The sequence below is a fragment of the Plecotus auritus genome, assembly GCF_963455305.1.
Source record: "Plecotus auritus genome assembly, chromosome: 13".
NCBI classification, from domain to species: Eukaryota; Metazoa; Chordata; class Mammalia; order Chiroptera; family Vespertilionidae; genus Plecotus; species Plecotus auritus.
Window position 1 is genome coordinate 12,851,735 of NC_137779.1, and position 24,249 is coordinate 12,875,983.

General features: G+C 48.5%; 1 protein-coding gene across 8 annotated transcripts in view; it reads right to left on the reverse strand.

Moving 5' to 3' along the window:
- CAMKK2 (calcium/calmodulin dependent protein kinase kinase 2) overlaps nucleotides 1–19,581 on the reverse strand; it is a 45,722-nt gene extending 26,141 nt beyond the window's left edge. For 6 of the 8 annotated variants that reach the window (XR_013959576.1, XR_013959577.1, XM_080650643.1 and 3 more), the window contains exons 1-5: nucleotides 19,421–19,581; nucleotides 15,441–15,517; nucleotides 4,394–4,907; nucleotides 857–904; nucleotides 125–178 (exon numbers count right to left, since the gene is read on the reverse strand). Coding sequence is in view for 6 of the 8 variants with exons in the window: in XM_080650643.1 (XP_080506769.1) it covers nucleotides 125–178; nucleotides 857–904; nucleotides 4,394–4,843 (552 nt within the window). In the remaining 2 variants the exon portion in view is untranslated. The remainder of the gene's footprint in view (nucleotides 1–124; nucleotides 179–856; nucleotides 905–4,393; nucleotides 4,908–15,440; nucleotides 15,518–19,420) is intronic. The other 2 variants (XM_080650644.1, XM_080650640.1) reach the window with 1 other exon arrangement.
- Between the last annotated feature and the right edge of the window lie 4,668 nt (nucleotides 19,582–24,249).

Consider the following 24,249-nt stretch of genomic DNA (forward strand, 5'->3'; position numbering starts at 1 on the left):
TTTCTCTAAAAAGGCAATGGAAAAATATTCTCTTGTGAAGATTAACAAAAAAAAAAACAAGAAAAGAAAAGGAGGTCTTTGTTTTTGGACAAGGATGGGGGTGAAGAGGGATGTGAATACTCACATAGTAGGTGTTGTCATTTTCATTGTAGGCCAACTTGACCACGCCATAGGAGCCCTGGAGAAAGGGAGAGGACCATGACATACAATAACAAATGATGACCTGCCAAAGCCGCCCTGCAATTGCATTTTGTTGGATCTATAGTTTTTAGAAAGTTTGAATTAGCTGCCAAAACAGAAAGACTGGATATAAGAATCTAGATTCCCAGCCTCAGACGATCTGGCCATATGAAGCCAATAATCATTTCCATATGTTAGTTTGCCATAGACCTCACCACTCCCTGCTGCCATACCTAGCATGCTCTGCTCATTTCTATTAGCTCTCTATTGGCCTGTGAGCTTTTTCAAAATCTATCTTTATTGTTGAAAGTATTACAGATGTCCCCCCTTTTTTTCCCCCATTGACCCCTTCTAGTGGCGTGTGACTTTTTGACCCCTGTAACGATACTGCCCATTGGCTGAAACAAAAGCAAAAACAGATGTGAGAGTACCTTAGGGGAGAATAAACCAACACTAATATGGGGATGATATAACTATCACCATAGTGATACGGGATTTCTCTGGACACTCTCTGTGCTTTTGCAGAAACACATTAGTATTATGATATAAAAACAAGTAAGACCATGAAGCCCAAAACCTTGCCCGCACCCTTGCCTCCAAGGACTCCTCTCCCACTCCCAGCTCTGATGGCTGCCCCCCACAGTATCTGACACATCCTAGCTCCTAGGATACTTGCCTTCCCAATTTCATCCTTCAGTGTGTACTGGTTCAGCTGAACACAATCCTGGAAAGTAAACAAACACACAGAACATGAACTGTAAGTTTGCAGCTAGATAAATCTGTCACAAACATCAAGAAAGAGGGCATTGCCCAGCTGGTGTTGCTCAGTGAATTGAACATCGACCCAAGCACCAAGAGGTCGCTGGTTCGATTCCAGGTCAGGGCATATGCCCGGGTTGTGGGCTCCATCCCCAGCAGGGCAGGAGGCAGCCAATCGATGTTTCTCTCTCATGGGTATTTCTATCTCGCTCTCCCTTTCCCTTTCTCTCTCTCTCTCAAATCAATAAAAACATATTTTTTTAAATTTTAAAGAAAGAGGGCATTCCCAGCCCCCCAGAAGCATCCTCAGCCACTGGCCCCTCTGCAGGGCGGCCAGTGTCCTGACTTCTAACAGCAGCTTTTGTACATTGCAAATATGTAATCAAACAGTTTGGACTCTCTTTATAGCCATTTTAAAAAGATTGTACCCACTTATAAAAAGTTCACTTTAAGTAAAATAAATAATCCATAACCATGTTGTCCTATAGAAATGTAAAATGTTACAAGAAGTGCCCTTGGGACAAGGTTTCTTAGATAAGATATAAAAAGTACAGAACATAAAAGGAAACAAATCATAAACTGGACTTCATCAAAATTAAAACTTTTGGCTCTTTGAGATCCTGTTAAAGAAAATGAACAGCAAGCCACACACTAAAAGAAACTATTTGCAACACATATATTAGACAAAGGACTAGTATCCAGAATATATAAAGAACTATCACAACTCATTAATAAGAAGACAACCCAATATTTTTTTTTAATAGGTGAAAGAGCCCTAGCCAGTTTGGCTCAGTGGATAGAGCATTGACCTGTGGACTGAAGGGTCCTGAGTTCAATTCCGGACAAGGGCACATGCCCGGGTTGCAGGCTCGATCCCCAATAGGGGGCGTGCAAGAGGTAGCCGATCAATGATTCTCTTTCATCATTGATGTTTCTACATCCCTCTCCCTTCCTCTCTGAAATCAATAAAATACATATTTTAAAAAATAAAAATAGGCAAAAGATTTGGAAAAAATTTCTCCAAAAAAGATACGAATGACTAGAAGTATTAATCAATGGAGAAATAGAAATTTAAACCACACCCAATATATTAGTTAAAATCAAGAAGATTGACCAAAGAATTTAGAGCATATAGAACCTGCATACACTGCTGGTGGGAATTTAAAATGGTGCAGCCTCTTTATCTTTTTTAATCCACACCGAGGATATTTTTCCACTGATTTTTAGAGAGAGTAGAAGAGAGGCGGGGGGTGAGGGGGGGAGAGAAAGAGAGAGAGACATCAATGTGAGAGAGACACATTGATTGATTGTCTCCTGCACGCGCCCTGGGGATTGAGCCTGCAACTGAGGTACCAGAATCGAAATTGGGACCCTTCAGTCCGAGGCCTGACACTCTATACACTAAGCCAAACCAGCTAGGGCAGTGCAGACTCTTTAGAAAACAGTTTGGGGCCTGGCTGGTTGCTCAGTGGTTGAGTGTCGACCTACGAACCAAGAGGTCACCGGTTCGATTCCCAGTCAGAGCACGTGCCAGAGTTGTGGGCTCGATGCCCAGTAGGGGGCGTGCAGGAGGAAGCCGATCAATGATTCTCTCATCATTGATGTTTTTATCTCTCTCTTTCTCTCTCTCTCTCCCTTTCCCTTCCTCTCTGAAATCAATAAAATATATATTAAAAAAAGAGAACAGTTTGGCAATATCTTAACAACATACATTTACCATATGATCTAGGCATTTACCCCAGAGAAATTATAACATATATCCAGGCAAAGACTTGTGTACAAATGTTAATGACAGCTTTATTTGGAAAAGCAGAAAGCTGGAAACAACCCAAATGTCCATCAGCGGGTAAATGGATAAACAGGCTGGGGCATATCTGAACAGTGGAATTCTGTTTAGCAATAAAAAGGAAGAGGAAGGAACTACTGGTGTCTGCAACAGCGTGGACAAACCTCAGCATCATTATACTGTGAAAGAAGCTAAGCTAAAAAAGATTACATGCTTAAACAATTCCACTTACATAAAATCCTAGAACTTGCAAATTAATCTACGATGATAAAAACCAGGTCAGTGGGCCCTAGCTGGTTTGGCTCGGTTTGGCTCAGTAGATAGAGCGTCAGCCTGTGGACTGAAGGGTCCTTGGTTTGATTCCGGTCAAGGGCACATGCCTGGGTTGCTTGTGGGCTCGATCCCCAATAGGGGCCATGTAGGAGGCAGCCAATCAATGACTCTCTTTCATCATTGATGTTTCTATCTCTCTCTCCCGCTCCCTTCCTCTCTGAAATAAAAATATATTTAAAAAAACAACACAAAAAACACCAGGTCAGTGATTATGTGGGAAAGTGAAGTGGGGGGAGGAACACATTGCTGGGTGTGCTGGCAAAGCCTGTGATCTTGATTGGGGTGATGGCCCTCAAAATGTAGTTCAATATTAGCCCCTTTATAAAAGCCATTCCTGATTTCCAGGTTTCTCCCAATTAAATTCATTCATTCATTCATCCATTCATTCATTCAACAAACATTTTCAAGCTCCTGCTACATGCCAGGCACTGTGTGAAGTGAGCAGCTGGGGACACAATGGGGAACAAGACCGTCCCTATGGAGCTTACATTCTAGCTGCGGGGAAGACAGGCAATAAGCAACTAAACAAACACAAGACATAATGGTGATGAGTCAACAGGGCAAAAGGACAGGCTGCTTAGAGAGGGTAGTCCCAGAGGCCTTTCAGAGGGGTCATTTGAGTAGAGATTTGGATGTCAGATGGAGGTGACCTTGCAAAGACGGGAGAAGTTCCAAGAGAGGAGATAGGCAAAGGATGGGCCTAAGGAAGGGAATGAGCTTGGCTATCTAAAGAACGTAAGGAAGTGAGCATGGATGGAGGTCTGTGAGTAGCCAGCAGAAAGGCAGGAGGTGGGGCAGGAGAAGAGATGGGGCAGATCACGCAGGGCCCCGTGAACCTGGTGGGGATCTGAGTCCTGATCTACCTCCCAGAAGTTCACAGCAATGATCAAATGAGAAATGCACACACAGTGTTGGGCACAATGCCTGGCGCAGGCAAACCACCCAGCCAGGGGGCCAGGCTGTAAGGCCATGAGGCCTCTCAGGGACCTCCACCCCAAGTTCAGACGCCCCACACACAATTTCCAACCACCAGCACATGCATCTCTTTGTGAGAGGCTCTCTCTGGCCCCCAGATGCTCTGCTCACTCAGGGCAGGTCACCCACCCGGCCTCGCTACCCTGCCCTCAGGATAACTCAGACTTAGTTCCCCTGTCTCCCATGTTCCCCACTGGTAACCAGCTCCATAACTGCATCCTCAGCTGACTTCCTTCCCTCTCACTTCCCTCCCCACCTGGGTTTTCCGGGGTCACCTCCCCAGTCAGTTGGGTGCACTGGGAATGTTCTGGGGGAGCCGATCTAACATGGAGACCCCTGGCCCAGCTGTTGCTCACGCACCTGCATACCAGTGATGGAGACGTGGCGGGACTCCACCGTGGGCCGCCGGGGCAGCCGTGGCGAGGACTGTGGGGAGCCCACAGGTGAGGAGGGTTGGGCTGGGTGGATGCAGCGGCCATTCACATCCAGCTGGGACCGCTCCTGCAGGGATAGCTTGCGACTGGAGAGGTGGGGTCGGGCCTGGGACCCAGTGTCGAGGGGGACTTCTGGGCCATCAGCCTCCAGGAGCGGGTCCTGGGCCAGGCCGTGGTCCACAGCACAGTCCGGCTCGCACTCGGTGACCACGATGAAGGACTCCATGCCCAGTCGGATGCTCAGGGACGAGAGGCCCCGCAGGGCCTCGCAAGGCTTCTGGCCTTCGCTGCTGCTGCTGCTGCTGCTCCCGCCCCCCAGCTCATCCTGGGGGGCGGCCCGGTCACTGCTGGGCTGACTAGAGACACATGATGACATGGTGCATGCGCAGACCTCATCTGACGAGGACACTCCGGGGCAGTCCCATGAGCAGTGGTGTCACCTGCAGAGAGAGGAAGGGTCAGCGCCCACCCTGCTGCTGGCCCAGGCTGGGCCTGGTTTGACATCCTAGGAAAAATCTTGCAAAACCTGATCTGAGTCTACACAGAAATGAATACTCCACACTTCCTTGTTTTAAAAGCCCCTCCTCACACATAAAACAAGAATTCCAAACTCACCCTGGCCAGGTGGCTCAGTTAATTGGAATGTCAACCCATACACCAAAAGGTTGTGAGTTTGATTCTTGGTCAGGGCACACACCTAGGTTGCGGGTACAATCCCCGGTCTGGGCATGTACAGGAAGACAACCAATCCATGTTCCTCTCTCTCTAAAAAGCAATAAAAACATATCCTCGGGTGATAATTAAAAAGAAAAAAAAAAGAATTCCAAACTCAATTTCAGAAGGAACCAAGTATGAGAAAACCCCAAAATAGAGCACGCAGGTCCCCTACAGAGGGGCAGCTATTTCCAGCTCTAGCCAGCTATTGCTAAGTAGGAATCTAGTACTGCCTGGTTTTCCCCCTTTTTTTCTTCCAAAAAAGCCCTCAACCCAGCATGTTAGATGAGATCTCACGATTTTTTTTTAAATTAGCAATTATTTCAAACATTTTTGAATGCTGGGTAGGCCAAATTGAACACCTCCAGGCTGCATCACGTCACCATGGGGATGATTCAAACAGCACTTTACAGTTTACAAACATCTGCACACCAGCATAATCTCCCAAGCATACTAGGTTGTTGGTTTGCTGTCACAGCCCCACACTGTAAAAGGCGAAACTGAGGCTTGAGAGCAGGAAAGGGATTTTGTCCAAGGTCTCCTAATGCAAAGCCCATGTACACAGCAGCTGAGTCTCCTGGCCAATGATCCTCAACCAAGAAGTGGGGGTCAGGGGGTCACATGAGACAAAGGATGGGTGCCCAGACAGTGTGAGCTGGCGCAGTTTGTGTTACCTAAGGAGCCAGGCGCTGTTTTCCTAGTTCAGGCCCCAGCTGGTGCCTGTCAGATGTAAGGCAAACATAAGGTCAAGAACATTGATATCAAAATAGCTTGGTGGTTCCTCAAAAAATTAAACAGAGAATTACCACATGACCTAGCAAATCTGTTCCGAGGTATACAACCTCCAGGTCCATCAACAGATGAACGGATAAGCACAATAGGACCCAGCCACACAATGCAATATGACTCGGGCCTAAAAAGGAATGAAACCCTGGCATGTGCTACAATCAACATGCACTTCCAAGTCATCATGCTAAGTGAAGGAAGCCAGACCCAAAGGTCACATCTGTATGATTCTATTTATACAAAACTCCTAGAATAGGCAAATCCACAGAGACAGAAAGTAGATTAGTGGCTGCCCAGGACTGGGGAGGTGTTGGGCAGAATGGGAGTGACTGCCAACCGGGACAGGGTTTCCTTTTGGGGTGATGAAAATGTTCTGGAACTAGATAGATTGTGAATGTACTAAATGCCACTGCCTTGTATATTTTTACATGGTTAATTTTTAAAAAAGACCAATGCACTCCCTTAAGATTGTCAATTCCTTCCGTCTCTGGGATGGAAGATTATTAAACTTTGGTTCCTGTGCTCAACCAATTCTGCTGGACAATTGTCACAGGTGCTGCTAAAACTCGGGGAGTACCTCCCCAGATGTGAATGGTGGCAGCCTCGAGCTGATCACCATATTACAAAGGTGCTGAGTGGAGAGATGTTATGAATAAACTAGAGGCCCGGTGCACGAAATTCATGCACGGGGGGGGGGGGGGGAGGTGTCCCTCAGCCCAGCCTGCACCCTCTCCAATCTGGGACCCCTCGAGGGATGTCCAACTCAATTCTAGTAGGATCGGGCCTAAATGGGCAGCCGGACATCCCTCTCACAATCCAGGACTGCTGGCTCCCAACTGCTCGCCTGCCTGCCTTCCTGATTGCCCCTAACTGCTTCTGCCTGCCAGCCTGATCACCCCCTAACCACTCCCCTGCCAGCCTGATTGATGCCTAACTGCTCCCCTGCCAGCCTGTTTGCCCCTAACTGTCCTCCCCTGCAGGCCTGGTCACCCCTAACTGCCTTCCCTTGCAGGCCTGGTCCCCCCCCAACTGCTCTCCCCTGCAGGCCTGGGTCTCCCCCAACTGCCCTTCCCTGCAGGCTTGATCGCCCACAACTTCCCTCCTCTGCCAGCCTGGTCCCCCCCAACTGCCCTCCCCTGCTGTCCATCTTGTGGCAGCCATCTTGTGTCCACATGGGGGCAGCCATCTTGTGTGTTGGGGTGATGGTCAATCTGCATATTACTCTTTTATTAGATAGGATTATCTCTTGATGGCAGTGAGAGGATAAAGAGGAGGGTACATATGGGAGCAGAAAGCCAGTGCTCCCTGGAGGAAGTGGAAGAGGGGCAGAGAAATGTCACGTGGCCTCCTGGGACAGTCCTAAAAGAAGCATTTCAGGAACAGCTTCTATGTCAGCCCATTTAGATAGTGATGGAGGCAGATGGGCTCCCTGCTCTCGTGCAGTGAGGAAAGACCATGGGTCAGCATTGAGGAAATACCCATGTGTCCCAGCCTGGACACGGGCACAATTCATGAATACAGAGTTCACAGTAAAAGAACAACAAAAACCCAATGATGTGACAAAATGCTTGGCTGCTGTTAGGAGAATTACAAATTCAAACTTCCATGAATGGTTTGGTGGGTCCTCAAAATGTTAAATATAGAATTACCGCATGACCCAGCAAGTCTTCCCCTAAGTCAGTGGTCGGCAAACTGCGGCTCGCAAGCCACATGCGGCACGCGAGCTGCGGTTTGCTGCTCTGTTGACTAATGCGTTTGCCGACCACTGCCCTAAGTATATACCCAAAAGAATTGAAAGCAGGGATTCAGACAGATACACAGACACTCCTGTTCACAGCAGCATTGTTCACAATAGCCAAAAAGTGGAAACAACCCAAGTGTTCGTCAACTGATGATGGATAAAGAGAAATGTGGTCTAACCGTACAATGCAATATTATTCAGCCATAAAGAAGGAATGAAGTTCTGACATGTGCTAAGTGAAACAAGCTAGATATTAAAAGACAAACACTGTATGATTTCACTTACATGAGATACCAAGAGTAGGCAAATTCATAGAGACAGAAAGTGGAATAGAGGTTAGCAGAGGCTGGTGGAGTGGGGAACAGGGAATCATTGTTTATGGGGTACAGAATTTCTGTTTGAGGTGATATAAAAATTCTAGAAGTAGTGATGATGGTTGCACAACATTGTGAATTTAACTAAAACCACTGAATTATATATGTGAAAAATGATTAAAATTGTAAATTTTCTGTTATGTATGTTTTAACAAAATCAAGAAAATAAACCCTAGCCAGTTTTTCTCAGTGGTTAGAGCGTCAGCCTGCAGACTGAAGGGTCACAGGTTCAATTCCAGTCAAGGGCATGTACCTCGGTTGTAGGCTTGATCCCCAGCCCCGGTCGGGAGGCAACCAATCCATGTGTCTCTCTCAAATCTATGTTTCTCTCTCTGTCTCTCCCCCTACCTTTTACTGCCTAAAAACCAATGGAGAAAAATATCCTCGGTGAAAATTTAAAAAGGAAATAATAGTAAAACTGCAATGAAAACCACTTTTTCCAACTATGGGATAGACCAGGACAAAAAATATAATACATACTATTTCGGTGAGGCTACAGGGAGTATGAATTGGCACTATCCTTACAAAGAGAAATTCACCAATATTTAGCAAAATCCCAAATGCAGACCTTTGACTTAGCAATTCCGCACCCGAGTATTTCTCTATAGGCAATCTCACACACATAAAAAATGAGATGATTTTGGTAGTGTGGTTTGAAAGGGCCATCCACAGGGGACTGAGTAAATAAAAGGAAAATGAGGTGCACATACCCCAGGAGAAAACCATGCTTTTCTTTTAAAAGAGGTGTCCCTACACATCCTAATATGAATCAGCTCCAAGACACACCACTTATTACAGGGGGAAAACCAGCACCTTAGTACGCTGCTGCTGGTGTAAGGGGAAAGGCCATGCATGCGTTCGTGATTGCATGCGCACAGCATTTTTCTGGAAAGTGATACGAGAAAATGATTAACAGTGGCCTCCACTGGTTTACAGAAGTGGGGAAACTAGGTGGGAGGGCTTACTTGTTACTGTATGTACCTTTAAAAGTAAAAATTGGAAAGAAGGTAACTGTAGCCATGATAGGACTTAGGAGGATAAGGCTATCTGTGGGGTGAGAGAGGGGGAGAGTGTATCAGAATATCTGAGAAAGAAGTCTTAACTGTGGTCCTGTCTTGGCTTCTCTATCAGTTGAAGAATAAAACCCAGGTTCAATGTTCTCTGTGACCCCTCTGCTATTACATTACATATCCCTTTCACGGTCCCTGTCTCCCAGGAGGGGAAAAGCAGGGCCCCTGAAGTTCACCTGCTTGAGCTTGCCATGGACAAGTGACGTAGCCTCCCTCAGCCTCAGTGTTCTTGCCTATAAAATGGGCACTCACCCAATAGTCATGAGGACTATTACATGAACCTTCACTCAATATCCTGCCTGGTACATGGTCAAGTGATCACAAAGCTGTTATTTCCACAAATGCCTATTCAATGCTTACTACCTGCCAGGCTGTGTTCCAGAATGTTCCTATGAGGTACTGATGTCCAAGAGACCAGCCTGCTCTTTTTAAAAAATATATATTTTTATTGATGATTTCAGAGAGGAAGGGAGAGGGAGAGACAGAAACATCAATGATGAGAATCACTGATCAGCTGCCTCCTGCGTGCCCCCCACTGGGGATCCAGTGCACAACCCGGGCATGTGCCCTTGACTGAAATCGAACCCAGGACCCTTAGTCCTCAGGCTGATGCTCTACCCACTGAGCCAAACCAGCGAGGGCCAGCCTGCTCTTGTGTGGCTTCCAGAGCCCTGGCCTTGTGGCCCGTCCTCCCACCCATGGCCACCTCTGCCAGGGCTGCAGAGTTCCTGAAAAGAAAGCGAGCCTGGCAGCACCTGAGAACATTAATGGAGATTTGTTTTTCTTGCCAAGAGAAAAACAATTGCTTATTGATTGCCACTCCAGACCAAGGACACCAAACCTCCCCCGACCCGCACCCCCCGGAAAAGCTGCTTTTAATCAGTCTCCCTGACAAGCTGGCACCTGGCCTAGCCTTGGCCTTGGCCATTGAGGTCTGGAGGAGGGAGAAGAAGAGATATACACTGGCCGGGATTGACTGGGCGCCTGCGTGCTGCAGGGCAGGTGTGTCTGGGTCTCAGATCTCAAGGCCACCTGGAGGCCACTGGTCTGCAGTGAGGCCTGGCAGGCAAGGGCTTGGACATTCAGCCTGAGAAGAACAGGAACTTCTGCCACAGACCCCTGCAAGAGTGGAGGTCACAAACCCTGTAAGGTCTCAGGCCCTGGGAGAATTGGATGGAACCTATCAACACACTCCCAAAGAGGAAAAAGTACACAAAGACAATGGTTTGCATAACAACAGCAATAGCTAACATCCAGATGAGCACTTACATGCACCACACAAGACGAATGGCTCTGCCAGGGTCATGTAACCCTCCCAGGGCCCCTGTGGGGGAGAGGGAGGGACTGCTAAGCATTCAATTTCAGGGCCCCAGAGTAAGAGGACCTCTCTGCATAGATGCTAAGGTTGGACAAAATGCCAAGAGGCCTCTCCCCTGAGCCTCCTGGCCCAACCCTGCGTCCTTCCCCCAGCCCCGAAGGCCTTCCCCACCTCCCTTGGCTGGCAGCCCCGAGCTCCCCTTCCCTCTCAGAGGGCAGCACAATTGAGCAACCAGACCCTTCCTGGAGCAGATGAAGCCAGGCTCAGGGCCAGGATGAAGGGAAGCGCTCCTTCCTCTGCCAGGAAGCCAAGTGGCACAGGCCTCGAGGAAGCACATTCCCATTTCCTGGAGCCGTTTCCAACCTGCACCTGTTCACCAAAGGCAGAGGCCACCACGGGAGCCACAACGCAGCAAGTAGCCAGTGAGTGTGCCAAGGTCTTGCTGGAGACACACACACACACACACACACACACACACACACACACACACACAGTGCAGGGTCCCCAAAGCCAGGGGTGACATCCTTCCTGGGATAGCAGGCATGGCTAGCCATAACCTCTCTCATGTGGGGAAACTGAGGCCCAGGGAGGTCCTCACCGATGTGTTCTTTCATCAAGTAATTATTGAGGACCTACTATGTGTTGGACAAATAAAACAGACATACTTTCTTTTTTAAATTTGATTTTAGACATAGAGGAAGGGAGAGGGTGAGAGAGAGAGAGAGAGACGAGAGAAACATCTATGTGAAAGAGGTATTGATTAGTTGCCTCCCAGACCAGGGATCGGTGGTCACCTGCTCCAACCATTTCATCTCACTAAAGAGAAATGAAGGCCCAGAAAGTATAATGATTTGCCCAAAGTCACACAGAGGTACTAGGCAGAGCTAAAATTGATCTGAGTTTTTCAGGAAGGGACTGAAAATTACTGGTGCTGTCTTGCAATGTCCACATATTGTGCCCAGGCTGGGCCAAAATCTCTACTCAGGGGAGCCCAGTCTTCTGCCTTCCTGAGACACGGCCTGTGTGAGGGGAGAGAGCCGAGCACAGCGTCTCACGGTGCTCGGAAAGAAATGCACAGGATCTGGGCACGGAGACACTGATCTGACTTCCCTTAGGACCGTAGTCGGCAAACTGCGGCTCACCAGCCACAAGCGGCTCTTTGGCCCCTTGAGTGTGGCTCTTCCACAAAATACCACGGCCTGGGCGCGTCTATTTTGAAGAAGTGGCGTTAGAAGAAGTTTAAGTTTAAAAAATTTGGCTCTCAGAAGAAATTTCAATCGCTGTACTGTTGATACTTGGCTCTGTTGACTAATGAGTTTGCCGACCACTGGCTTAGGAGATCTGTGGCTTCGCCTTTCTTGTTTATTGATGAACTCCATGTTCTAAAACTTTCTAGATTATCATTGGCACTCAATAAATATTGGCTAGAGGTCATTGCTTGTTTCATGCATCCCAAGGCCACTCAGAAAGTCAGAAGCTTTCTTCAGCTGGCCTGTGCTCCTTTAGTCTGATAACTGGCCTGACTTCTGTCTGGAAACCCATCCTTCCGTGTGAAAGGTGACTCCCTGGACTTGTCTGCAGCATCAGCTTCAGTGGTTCCCGTGTGACTCAAGCCTGGTCAACTGGGCATCAACTGCTCTGGTCAAGTGACTGATTCAAGAGCAGCTGTGTGATCCAAGTCAGTCTACCAAGTCCAATTTTAAGGTTTTTGTAGAAATATTAACAAAAAGAATGTCTCTTTCTGTGGAACTTAGCACAAAGAGGATATACGTCTAGAGTTTCAGGGGTTGAGGAGAACCTGGCCTTAGAACGAAGTTGACTGAGAGGGAAGAGAGGCAACAGATAGAGAAGAACTGAGACAGGAGACATTGTTTGGGTACCTGGATCCAGCCATGCCTGAAGCCCATATACCACAGGAGTTTTTAACTACATGAATCAATACACTCCCATTTTTTGCGTAGGTTAGTTTGGGATCGGTTTTCTGTCACTTACAACCAAGTATCCTGACTGACAGGTGACACAGGGAGGATTGACAGGAAAGCTTCTTCACAGCCCGGCCAGGTGGCTCCGTTGGTTGCAGCATTATCCCATATACCAAAAGGTTGCAGGTTCAATCCCCCATTGGGGATGCAATGGATCGATGTTTCTCTCTCACATCCATGTTTCTCTCCCTCTCTCCCTCTAAAATCAATAAGAAAACATATCCTTGGGTGAGGATTAAAACATCTCTCTTTCTTTCTTTCTTTTTTAAAACCAAGCTTCTTTACTAAGCTCCCTGCCAGATGATCAATCAGTTCTCTACACCTTAAGGCTCCCAACCAGGCCAAATTGCCAGGCAGCTGCAAGACAGCCTTCGCCTCAACCAGTAGTTCCAAAGTCTCTCTCTCTCTCTCTTCCTCTCTCTCTTTAATCTTAAAAAATAAAAATAAAAATAAAATCAAGGATGGGGAAGGACTGATGAACAGGACAGAGTGAAGAGAAGAAACCAACCAGCACTTTCCAACACAAGAGCTGCAGCACTGTGGCAGCTGCTACGGTGGTTGTGGATGCAGTAACAGTCATGGCTGCCTTCCTGAGTGCCTGCCAAGCGCCAGGTGCGTGTATCATCTCATTTAATCGTCACAACAACTTTATGAGTTCGGTACTGTATCATGCCTATTTCACTGGTGATGGGACTGAGGCACAGAGAGTCGGAGTGACTTGCCCACAATCACACAGTGCTTTGGGAGAAATCAAAGGCTCCTGGAGAGGTAGAACTTTGTGACCAGGTGCAGCACAAGCCCTCTCCTAAGTCATGTGACCTTGGGGACAATACCCACCTCACCCAGGACACAGGCCCCTGCACACAGTATGTGCTCCCCAAACGGAAGCTGTTGCCAAGAAAGCACTTCAGTGGCTATCAAGTTCAAGCCCCTCAATTGGTTTTCATTTATATTAAAAGAAAAATGTTTTATCTCTAATCCCACCACACTAACTAAACTCTGCGTCTTCCCCTCTGTTGTCCACAGGCATCACTTTCTCACAAAATAAATGTAATTACAATATCATGTCGCATCCTTGCTCATTTGTGTCATAAGAATCTGCACGCTCTCTCAGCTTTCAGAATCAGCACGCCAGGGCTGCAGACGGGGTTGCTGCGACCCAGGAAGGTGAAATGACCTCTCCGAGGCGGCTGAGCAGGTTCTGGGCTGGGCCCGAACAAGAACCAGGTGTCCTGACCCCTGAAGCCCTAGTTCCCTGCAGCCCTGGATGCTTACGGCGCAAGAAGTTCAGCTGTCTTAAGACAGGTGTGTACTGGTGGCCTTGAAGAGTGAGGAAGTATGAATGTGGGGTGGGGTGGGGGTATTTGGAAAAGGGAGGTAGGAATCATCTCCCTCCTCCCTCCCTCCCTCCCTCCCTCCCTTTTCTTCTCTCATTGAATCCCTCCCAATCTTTCACTGGCCCAAAACAAGAGGCAGGGAAACTGGAATTGCAATTTGTAATGAGAAGACAAATACTTCAACTCTAACATGCTGCAGCTTAGCAAATCAGAGATAGAGGGGGCCAACTCAGAATCCACAGGCATCAGCATCCTGCCACCCATGGCCCTCCTCCCTCCCTCTTCCCTGCTTTTGGGGGTGATGTTCAATCTAGCTTCTCCTCTCTCCTTTCCCAGCCTCCAGCACAAAGCAACCCCAACCAGGGGCAAAGAGGGGCTGGGAGTGGTTCTGGGGTCCAGAACCCTGTCTACCACCCCTGGACCTAAAGGGTGGGAGAACTGTCTGGGATGAATCTAAATGAAAATTTCCATCAGAGGTACTGAAGGTAAAATCCCAAAGTACCTTTAAGAAAGCATAAGGGAGGTGTCCTTCCCCCAACACCCTGCCCCCCACTCAAACCACCGGTTCCCCATTTAAACTCCGGCAGCAAAGGCTTATCTCAGGCACCACCCACAATGCCCCTTCCCGCCCACTTGCTTCCTACCTTGTGTCCCAGCCACCAAGACTTCGGCCTCGCAGCACCCCTACCTCCCATTTCCTTAGGGGACAATCCTTCTCTCCCCTTAAATTTGCAATTAGCATGTTTCTCCCACTGCCATCTCGCCACTATTTACAGAAGCCAACAGGATAAAAACAGACAACATAAAAATAGTTTCCCAGCAGCTTTCAGGATGGGGAGGGGTGGGGGGGGGCCACAGACTCTTGGAATTTTCTTTCTCTCCTTTTCAAAATGGAAAATGCTGGACTCCGTTATCTCTTCCAAAGGACTCCCCAGCAGTTCAGACCACTCACCTGGGAGCTCCTTGGGGACAGAGACCAAGCCCCCACCTTCCTCAGTTCCCAGGGCAGAGCTGGTCACCAGCCCCCAAAAGTGTTGGTTGGTTCAGTGAAGCTCACCAGTTTCAGCGCCAGTACCCCGTTCTGCCCTCTTTCCATCAACTACCGAGCCTCCTTCTAGCCTTCCAAAAACACAAGCCAGTCAACAACACAAAACTCTGGCTTTTCTCTGTGCTTAAAATGTTTCATAATGGAATACAAAAAATTCATTGGCAACACTACAAACACAAACACGTTGAAACTGAAAACATCAGTGGCGAAAATCATTCCTTCCTCATTTTGGTCATTAGCATCACCCAGCAGGGAATGCCAGAGCAGGGGGTTGGTCTTCCCTGCGAAGACTCACCCACTCACCTCCTTTTAAATATGCCTTTTTTTTTTTTTTTTTTTTTTTCGTTTTGTTGAGGAAGGGATCCAATCAGGGAAGAAGGAAAAAAAACTACTCATTCAAACTCTTATTTTTTCAGAGAGCAAAACCATTCGGAAATTATCTCTATGCATAACTTCCTGGAGGAGGCGACGTCCACTCCGTGAGAAAATGGGCAACCTTTGCCAGCATGACCAGGTCAAGAGAGCCTGTCAGGAAACCATACAGATCCCCGGGGACCTGAGCCTTGATTTTCTCATCTGTAAAATGGAGCTAGCACGGCCTACCTTGAGGGTAGCTGTCCAGTCGATCTTCTATATCAGGCGTGGGGAACGTCCGGCCCCGCAAATCATGTGGTCTGGCCCTGCCCAGGCATTAGGGGTGAGTTAATTAAATGTTTGACCAAATATAGCAGACTGACTTTTAAGTTGATAATTTTGTATGGCCCGCAAATGACGTTATAAATATCCAAATGGCCCTTGGCAGAAAAGAGGTTCCCCACCCCTGGTCTATATGAAAGTGCCCAGCACACAGCTTGGCTCACAGTCAAGGCCCCAAAGAGTGGGAGGGGTGGAGGGGCTGGTCTTTTCTGGGCTTTTCCAACTCCGTTTTCAGGATGCTCAGCTGCTTGAATGGGCATCAAGAGAGACTGAGGTGACTCCACCCCTGGCCGCTGCGTTAGGGCACGGTCTACCAAAGGAAAATCTGAAATAGCGTTTGCCCAGATCTTTCTTTACTTGTGTATTTACTTACCTGGAAAAAGTGTCCCAAAATATACACCAGTGAAATTACTTGGGGGCCTACACTTGACATATCATGGTGGCTGAAAAGAATAGACCTAAATGACATTGAGACTCCCTGAAGCTTGGCTGACATGGCTCAGTGGTTGAGCACTGACTCATGAACCAGGAGGTCAAGGTTCAATTCCTGATCAGGGTACATGCCCTGGTTGTGGGCTCAATCCCCAGTAGGGAGCATGCAGAAGGCAGCTGATCAATGATTCTCTCTCATCATTGATGTTTGTATCTCTCACCTCCTCTTCCTAACTCTCCAAAATCAATAAAAATAAAATTTTTTAAAAAAGGACTCCCTAAAAATCATACTTATGTAATACTTGTGCACTGCCCCTGGGGGTGATGGGCTTAGAAGGGAGCTAGGATTCCTGAGGAAGAGCAGGTGGGGATGAAATTAAGGTAGTCCCAAAAACCTGGTTCCAGGAAGCTGATCCCCAATTGATTTCAGAAAATCTTTCTTCTATCACCCTCTCTCTGCAAATGGAATGACAAAATAATGTCCTATGCCCAGAGGTTTATTAATTGGGGGCTGCAGAGGCAGAGGAATAAAGTGGCCTTAAGAAGCCCTCATGGTAGAAAAAAAACGAAGTGTCCAGCCACAGATGAATGGAGAAACAAAATGTGGTCTATCCACACACTGGAGTATTGCTCAGCCATAAAAAGAAAGCACTGATATATTCTACGATTTGTAGGAACCTTGAAAATATTATGCTGCATGAAAGAAGCCAGACACAAAAGGCCCCCTATTATTATCAGGTCAGTGGGGTAACAAGCACCGCCCAAAAGAAGAAAAGCCCATTCCATAAGGAAATGTTCTCAACTTCGAGGAAAGATGGCACAGAAACGCAGGCAAAGCCTCCTGCAGCCCGTGGAGTCAGGCCTCTCTAACCCGGTCCGAAGAGAGGAGCTACTGGGAAAGCAAAACATCTGCAAAAAAATAGCAATCCAAGGCCCTCTGACCCAAAGGAAAATCTGAAATAGCGTTTGCCCCAAATCTCCAGGATCGGGAAAGGAAATGGGAACCATATGCTACCCATCACCACAAGAAGAAGGCATGCCAGGGAGAAGGTCTCCAGTGACCCCAAACAAGTTACTGAGCTTCACCGAACCCCTCCATAAAATGGGTTCGTGGTGGGATACGGGAAACTGTGTGGTCCATGTTAAAATTTGAGTTCAAATGCCAAGAAAATAGGCTTGGCCCACCCCACCTGGCCCATCCATCCCCTCCTCCTGAGGGAGGTGCCTCCCCACCCACCAGCCCATGAAGGAGACGGCAGAAAGTTTTCCTAGGGGCTGGGTTATGCTGTCCTATCTCCCTCCCCTCCTCCTCCCATCCAAACTCCACTCTTCAGTCCGTTCTTCAAGACTCTGCACAAATGACACCTCCTTCAGGGAGCCTCCTGGACTGACACCAGGCAGAAGGGATTTCTCCAGAACCCCCACTGCCCTCTGCTCCCTTCATTCCCATAACACTTATTCCTCCAGGAATTTCTCAACAGGGTACTCCTGGCGTTTAAGACAGGGCAATTCTTCATGTCTGCCAAACATCTGGCCTGCTTGGAGGACATTTGGCATCCCTGGCTCCTGCTCCCCAAAGCCAGGCATGGTGAGCATCATTTTGAAACCAAAACTCGCCCCACACTTTCCCAAACACTGGCCGGGAAGTTGGGACCACCCCTGATGAGACCTGCAGTTATTAGTAAATATATTAGGCTACCAGACCATTAACAACCTGGGGGAAAAAAGACAAGCCTAAGCTGATCAGCATCACCACCAGGCCTGCTTGGATCTGTGTCCTCACAGGCTGGTTTAGTAAACAAATCTGGACTCCTCGAGAAGCTGAGGGTGGCCTTACAAGAGGCCCTGCTCTAGAACAGGTGATCAAGTACAAAGGTTCTAGGACCTGACATATCTGGGTTCACTGTGTAACCCTGGGCAAGTTACTTAACCTCTCTGAGCCCCTCCATAAACTCCTAGCAACACTGCAGGATTATGTCAAGCCTCAATCTTCTCATCTCTACAATGGGGATAAAAATCTCAAGTCTCATAGGATACTTTTAGACATTAAATGAGATAATGTAAATAACACACAGTAGAGTACTTAGGAGCTCATCAAATGGTGGCCGTTTTTTATTTTAAAATGTGTCGTGTGCTCTCTGCAAATGGCTGCTTTCTATATAGAAAGGGTTTAAGAGAGCAATCTAAATGGAGGGTCCAGGCTCAGCAAGAAGCTGCATTTGCATAGCACATACACTGTTTATTCTCAAATTGCATGTTTTTGTGGGGTGGCTTGGAGAAGGGGTCTAGCTCTCCCAAAGCCCTCCCCTTCCTATGGCCCTGCCTCCCCCTAGGAACAAGGATGCCTGTGAGGACACAGAGCTATCTTCTTCACTGGAGGGCAAGCAGAGCCAGGAGAGGGGAGTAGTAACTGACTGCACCGCTCTAGGGCACAAGAAGTTTCTATCCCTAGGACTGTGGGGACTACCAGACTGAGGACGGCAAAAGTTCCCTCCAAGCAGGTGGACACTGCATGTCCCACCCTGAGGCCAGCATGCTCCTCTCTTGCCCACCCAAACTCCACCCTCCTGCCCCAACCTTATGGGGGACATAGGAGGGGCTGAAGTGCATCCTCTTCAGCACCAACTGAGAGCAGCCAGATGGCTGGCAAAGATGTGAAAACACCCTACTTCCCAAACTAGGCAGTGCAGGAGATAGGGAGCCAGGAAAAGGTCAAGGCTGGAGCGGGTGGCAACCCAGGCATCAAGACCCAGTGTTGTGGGCTGAGCCCGGCATCCCCGCGTCCTCAGAGTCAAGCAGAGGATGCCGGTGAAGGCACCTCTCTGCACGCACAGCTAGCGTGCTGCGGCCCCGAGGTGAATTTAGGTCAAAAGGACCAAGGCTGTGAGGTTCCAGCCTAGAGACTTGAGGAGGGGGGCGGGGACAAAGGGCCGACAAGAGAGGCAACGGTCCCGGCCCCACAACTGCTACCCTAGGGTCGTGCTGCCAGGTGTCCAACTTCCCAGGGCCGGCGTTTGCCCCCAGGACTAGCGGGGTGCGGGGGTGGGGTGCTCCAATTCCGTGGGCCCTCTCCTTCCCTGCGCGCTCCAGCTACCCACACCTGTCAAACGCGAGGCGGTGGGCCTAGGCTGCCTCGGGCCCCGGGGACCTCGGTTCCAAACTCCGGGACCGCCCCTGCTACACCGGGCAGGGCGCTGTCCCGCCGCCGAGAGGCCACCCCGAGGCCCCGGCACTCAGAGGATGCGGAGGAAGGGGCGCCGGGGACCTCGCCCCCACGTGGCGGGGCGTGAGACAGCGCACGTGGGGTCCCCTTAGCGGAGGGGACCTGGGGCCGACCTCAGGGCTTTGTCTGCAATCCTGGCAGTGGTCGCCCCGCCCCGAGGCCGAGGGCGCCGAAGGGGCCGGGGTTGCGGTGGCTGCGTCCCCCGCTCGCTACCCGGCTCCCGCCAGCTCACCTGAGCTCCGCGTCGCCACTGCTGCCGCCGCCGCCAAGGCCGCCGCCGCCTCCCGCGCTCCGCACCCCTGGCTCGGCTGGGCTCTGCTCGGCTCTGCGCTGCTCCAGCAGGCGCGCGGGGGGCGGAGGCGGGAGGAGCCGCCCCGGTCCCTGCACGGGCGCGACGCCGCCCCGGGCTGCGCGGGGATTGGCCGGGGCCGCTGGAAACCCGCCCGCGCCCGCCGCTCTCGGCGCGTCCCCGCCGTTTGGCCCAGCGCGGGGGAGGGCGAGGAGGCGGGAGCCCGCAGAGAGGAAAGTAGCAGCGAGGCGGAAAGAATAAGAAAAGGAGGGGGTTGCGGCCGGGCCGGGAAGGGGTGGGAGGAGGCCGCGGACCAAGGAGGGTGGGGGAGACCCACCGAGGGCACGAGCGCGGGAGGCTACGCTGCAACTTAGGCCCCGCCCGCCGCGCGCACCTGCCCCGGTTCTCCGCGTGGCGGCCGCGGCACCCTTCGGGAGGTTGGTTTAGTTTTGTTTAGCCACACGAGGGAACTGCAGGGTGGCGGCTGAGCCCCAGAAAGTTTCCCGAGGCTGCGGGACACCCATTTGGGGGAACCCCCTTCCACACCCACTTCCCCTCCACCCCCCGTCACTGCTCAGGGCCCGTCCTAAATGCTGGGGGATCGTGTACCTTCCCCACCCCCCACTCTACCTGGATGTACCAAACTACACGAAACCAATGAAGTCTGGCTTTTTCCGAAGACTGCTTAGATGCTTTGTATGGAAAACATTCTTCCCAAACGGCCACCCCTTTCAGCGTCCTACTTTCCTGACCCTTAATAAGTGTGTGTTTAGGGTCCCAGCTGGGTATCAGCGCTGCCGGGAGAGGGGAGGGAAAGACATCAAGGACTGCCAGACCTTCCCGCCTTGGGTGGTTGGGGAAACCCCGTCCTGAACCGAGAATTACGGAGGGCGTGTCTCACAGACCCTGCCAAGCAAGCAAAAGAGGAATCAAGAGTTTAAAAGGGAGTCGAGCCAAATTAATGAAAGGTTCAAAGTCCTCTTGTCAACTGAGTGGATTTGCAGGACGTTTAGCTTGTCTGGTATTTCCAGGCTCCCCGGGCGCTTACAAACAATGTAGAGCGTTCCATTAGATGAACATCCCTCCTGATGTTATTGGGCATGCAAGCGTTTGTTGGGAATAGAAAAGACCTGGGGCCCAGCGAGCGTGGCTCAGTGGTTGACCTATGAACCAGGAGGTCAAGGCTGGGTTCCCCTTCAGGGCATGTGTCAGGGCATATGCTGGATCCCCAGTGGGGGGCGTGCAGGAGGCAGCCTATCAATCATTGATATTTCTCTCATCATTGATGTTTCTATCCCTCTCCTTTCCTCCCTGAAATGAGAGAGAGAGAGAGAGAGAGAGAGAGAGAGAGAGAGAGAGAGACACACCTGGGAACAAACATCCTAACTGATCATCAGGGGAGTAGATCAATGAAACGTGTCACAGTCATTTGATGAATGTTGTAAAGTTTTATGCCTTTTACTTATAAATGGATTTGAAGCAAATAGCAAAATGTTGTCAACTCTGAATGGTGAATGCATAATTCTGTATTTTCCTATTTTCTTCTCCCAAAATATGTATTGAGGCTGACAGGGAATATTCTGAATATGTCTAACTTTGTGACAGAGGTCAGCAAACTTCTTCTGTAAAGGGCCAGCAAATATTTTAGGCTTTGCAGACCATGTGTCTGTTGGCAAAAACTCAGCCATTCTAGCAGCCCTAGACAAAAGAAAATGAATGTGTGTGGCTGTGTTCCAATGAAACTTTATTTACAACACTGAAAGTTGAATTTCACATAATTTTCAGATCACAAAATATTGTTTTTTCAAACACTTAAAATGTATAAACCCTTCTGAGCTAATAGGCCCCATGAAAACTTGTTGAATGCCAGATTTAACCCCTGCTTTACTAAAGAAACCAAAATAGATACTGGTTGATGCCTTTTCCTGTTACATGTTAAAATATACAATTCTGTGTGTTTACATTGTGTTACTGAATTGCCTGTGTTTTATTAAACTAGCAAACAGGCAGAAACTTAGTTATACTAGTACGTACAGCTGTGAAAGTTAGAAGCCAATTATGTGAGAAAGGTAAAAAAGAGTCCATTCAAATCTAAACTCTAGCCCAAAATCAACTTCTGGAAGAATTTCCTTAAATGCTGTGACCCGGGCCCTCCTTGTCCTCTCCTCTCTGATCTCCTATAGCAAGGACTGTACCATTTATTTGATGCTCAACTACCCTGTCATGATTCTTTACTTTTTAAATATATATATTTTTTTATTGATTTCAGAGAGGAAGGGACAAGGAGAGATAGAAACATCAATGATGAGAGGGAATCATTGATCAGCTGCCTCCTGCAAGCCCCCACTGAGGATCGAGCCTGCAACCCGGTCATGTGCCCTGACTGGGAATCGAACTGTGACATCCTGGTTCATAGGTCGATGCTCAATCACTGAGCCACGCTGGCTGGGCTACTGTTTACTTTTCACTAATGCATTCTGACTTGCCAATAGAGCTATAAATTCCTGGAATAAAAATAGGTACTACAGCTGATTCATTTGTTTACATTCAGCTTTGTGGTTGAAAACAGTGTGGAGTCATGCAGACCTAGTTCAGAACCCAGCTTTGATAGTTATCAGCTCTGTGGCCTTGGACATGTGACTGGTTTCATCAGCTGTCAAATGGGGATAATAAACCTAGGGCACAGGCTGGGCTTGGGGTGTAAATACAATGGTGTGCGTAAAGATCATAGCTCAGTGCCTGGCATATAAACACTCAAAAACATTTGGCAGAGAGCAAAAGCCCCATCAACCGTGTGCCTTTCTTATTAAAGTGAATTAGAACAACTGGCAGAGAACATCACAAGGGTCTTTCATTGACATTAAGCCCCTCTTGTGATAAGAATCATCCCACTCAAAAACCACATTCTTCTCAGCAACAGGAGAATAAGAATTGGCTTTGCTTTTTGAGGCTTCCCCTCCAGGAACACCAGAAAAAAACTATGCTAGGCAAACAGAGCTTGTTGCCTTGACAAGAGTGCCAAGAAAATAATCAAAGCATCCGAATCTTCTTCTTAAGAAAACTTGGATAGTTCCTGAGGAGGTGCTGAAAAGTAAGACTTTAAAGGATCTCACCCATTAGGCAGAGCTCCTGCCAAGGCTCTGTCCTCTCCTTCCTGAACTGTTCGGTATTCTAATTGTGTTGTTCACTGAAGGTTCCACCTCCCAAACCTTGAACATCCAGGTAGAGACATAAGTCACACCATTATGCACTGAATTCTTCCCCAGTCAACAGGACATAGAAAAATGCTGGCCAAAAAAAAAGACCCTGAGAAGTTTAAACCCAGCAGGCAGTGAGGTTGGTATGTTTGTTAGTCCCAGACACAAACAACAGTATAAAAGGGGAAGTCAGCGGAGGCATAGACTAAGTTCTTCATTTGTCATAGGTGTACTATGAGAAAGAACAAAATCAGTGTAACCACCAAAAACATCAGGACAAATTTTTTTTTTTAAATATATTTTATTGATTTTTTACAGAGTGGAAGGGAGAGAGTTAGAAACATCACAAAGGCTGCGGAGGTTGCCACAGGCTTTCCCTAGTGGAAGGGAGTCAGAGGCTCCTGAATGCACTGAGCCCCAGTTCTGACTGCAGTGAACCCCAGTTCCAGGTGAGCCCCTGGGGACCCACGCTCTTGTGGGGGGAGTCTGGACTCTCGGGCGGAGACTCGGGAGCCGGGAAGGCAGAGGTCTGAAGGCACGCACGTGCGCGCAAGGGCAAGGCTGACGGGAAGCCAAGACTGAGACTCCACCCCATCCAAGCTGAGCACAGAGGCTATTGCAATTTGGCAAGTCTAATCCTATAAGGCTGTCTCCAGCACTGAACTTCTCCCACCATAGACACAGCTGATCCTTACAGCCAACTGGCCTGGAGGTCAATTCTTCCCAGTGATACCAACAACAATCAAGACTTAATTACAACAAGGCTGTACACACAGTCCACAAAGGGGTGCACCAAGAGTGTCCACCTCAGGTTAACTGGGGAGGCAGACCCACTGGGCCATATAGGAAACCTAGCACACAAATCTACCTTACCAACTCAGGGAAGCAATGAAAATGCGGCGTCAAAGAATCAGATCACAAACGAAAGAAATGGAGGAAAACAAACGACTGGATATAGAATTCAAAACCACGGTTATAAGGCTTTTTAAGAATATCCTAGAAAAGGCCGATAAATATAACGAGACCCTCGAAGATATGAAAAAGGACCAACTAGAAATTAAACATACACTGACTGAAATAAAAAATATTATACAGAGACCCAAAAACAGACAAGAGGAACACAAAAATCAAGTCAAAGAATTGAATTACAAAGAAGCAAAAAACACTCAACCGAAAAAGCAAAAAGCAAAAAAAAAAAATCCAAAAAGTTGAAGATAATGTAAGAGGACTCTGGGACTACTTCAAGCGTACCAACATCAGAATTATAGGGGTGCCAGAAGAAGAGAGAGAGCAAGATACTGAAAACCTATTTGAAGAAATAATGACCGAAAACTTCCCCCACCTGGTGAAAGAAATAGACTTACAAGTCCAGGAAGCCCACAGAACCCCAAACAAAAGGAATCCAAAGAGGACCACACCAAGACACATCATAATTAAAATGCCAAGAGCAAAAGACAAAGAGAGAATATTAAAAGCAGCAAGAGAAAAACAGTTAGTTACCTACAAGGGAGCACCCATACGACTGTCAGCTGACTTTTCAACAGAAACTATGCAGGCCAGACGGGAGAGGCAAGA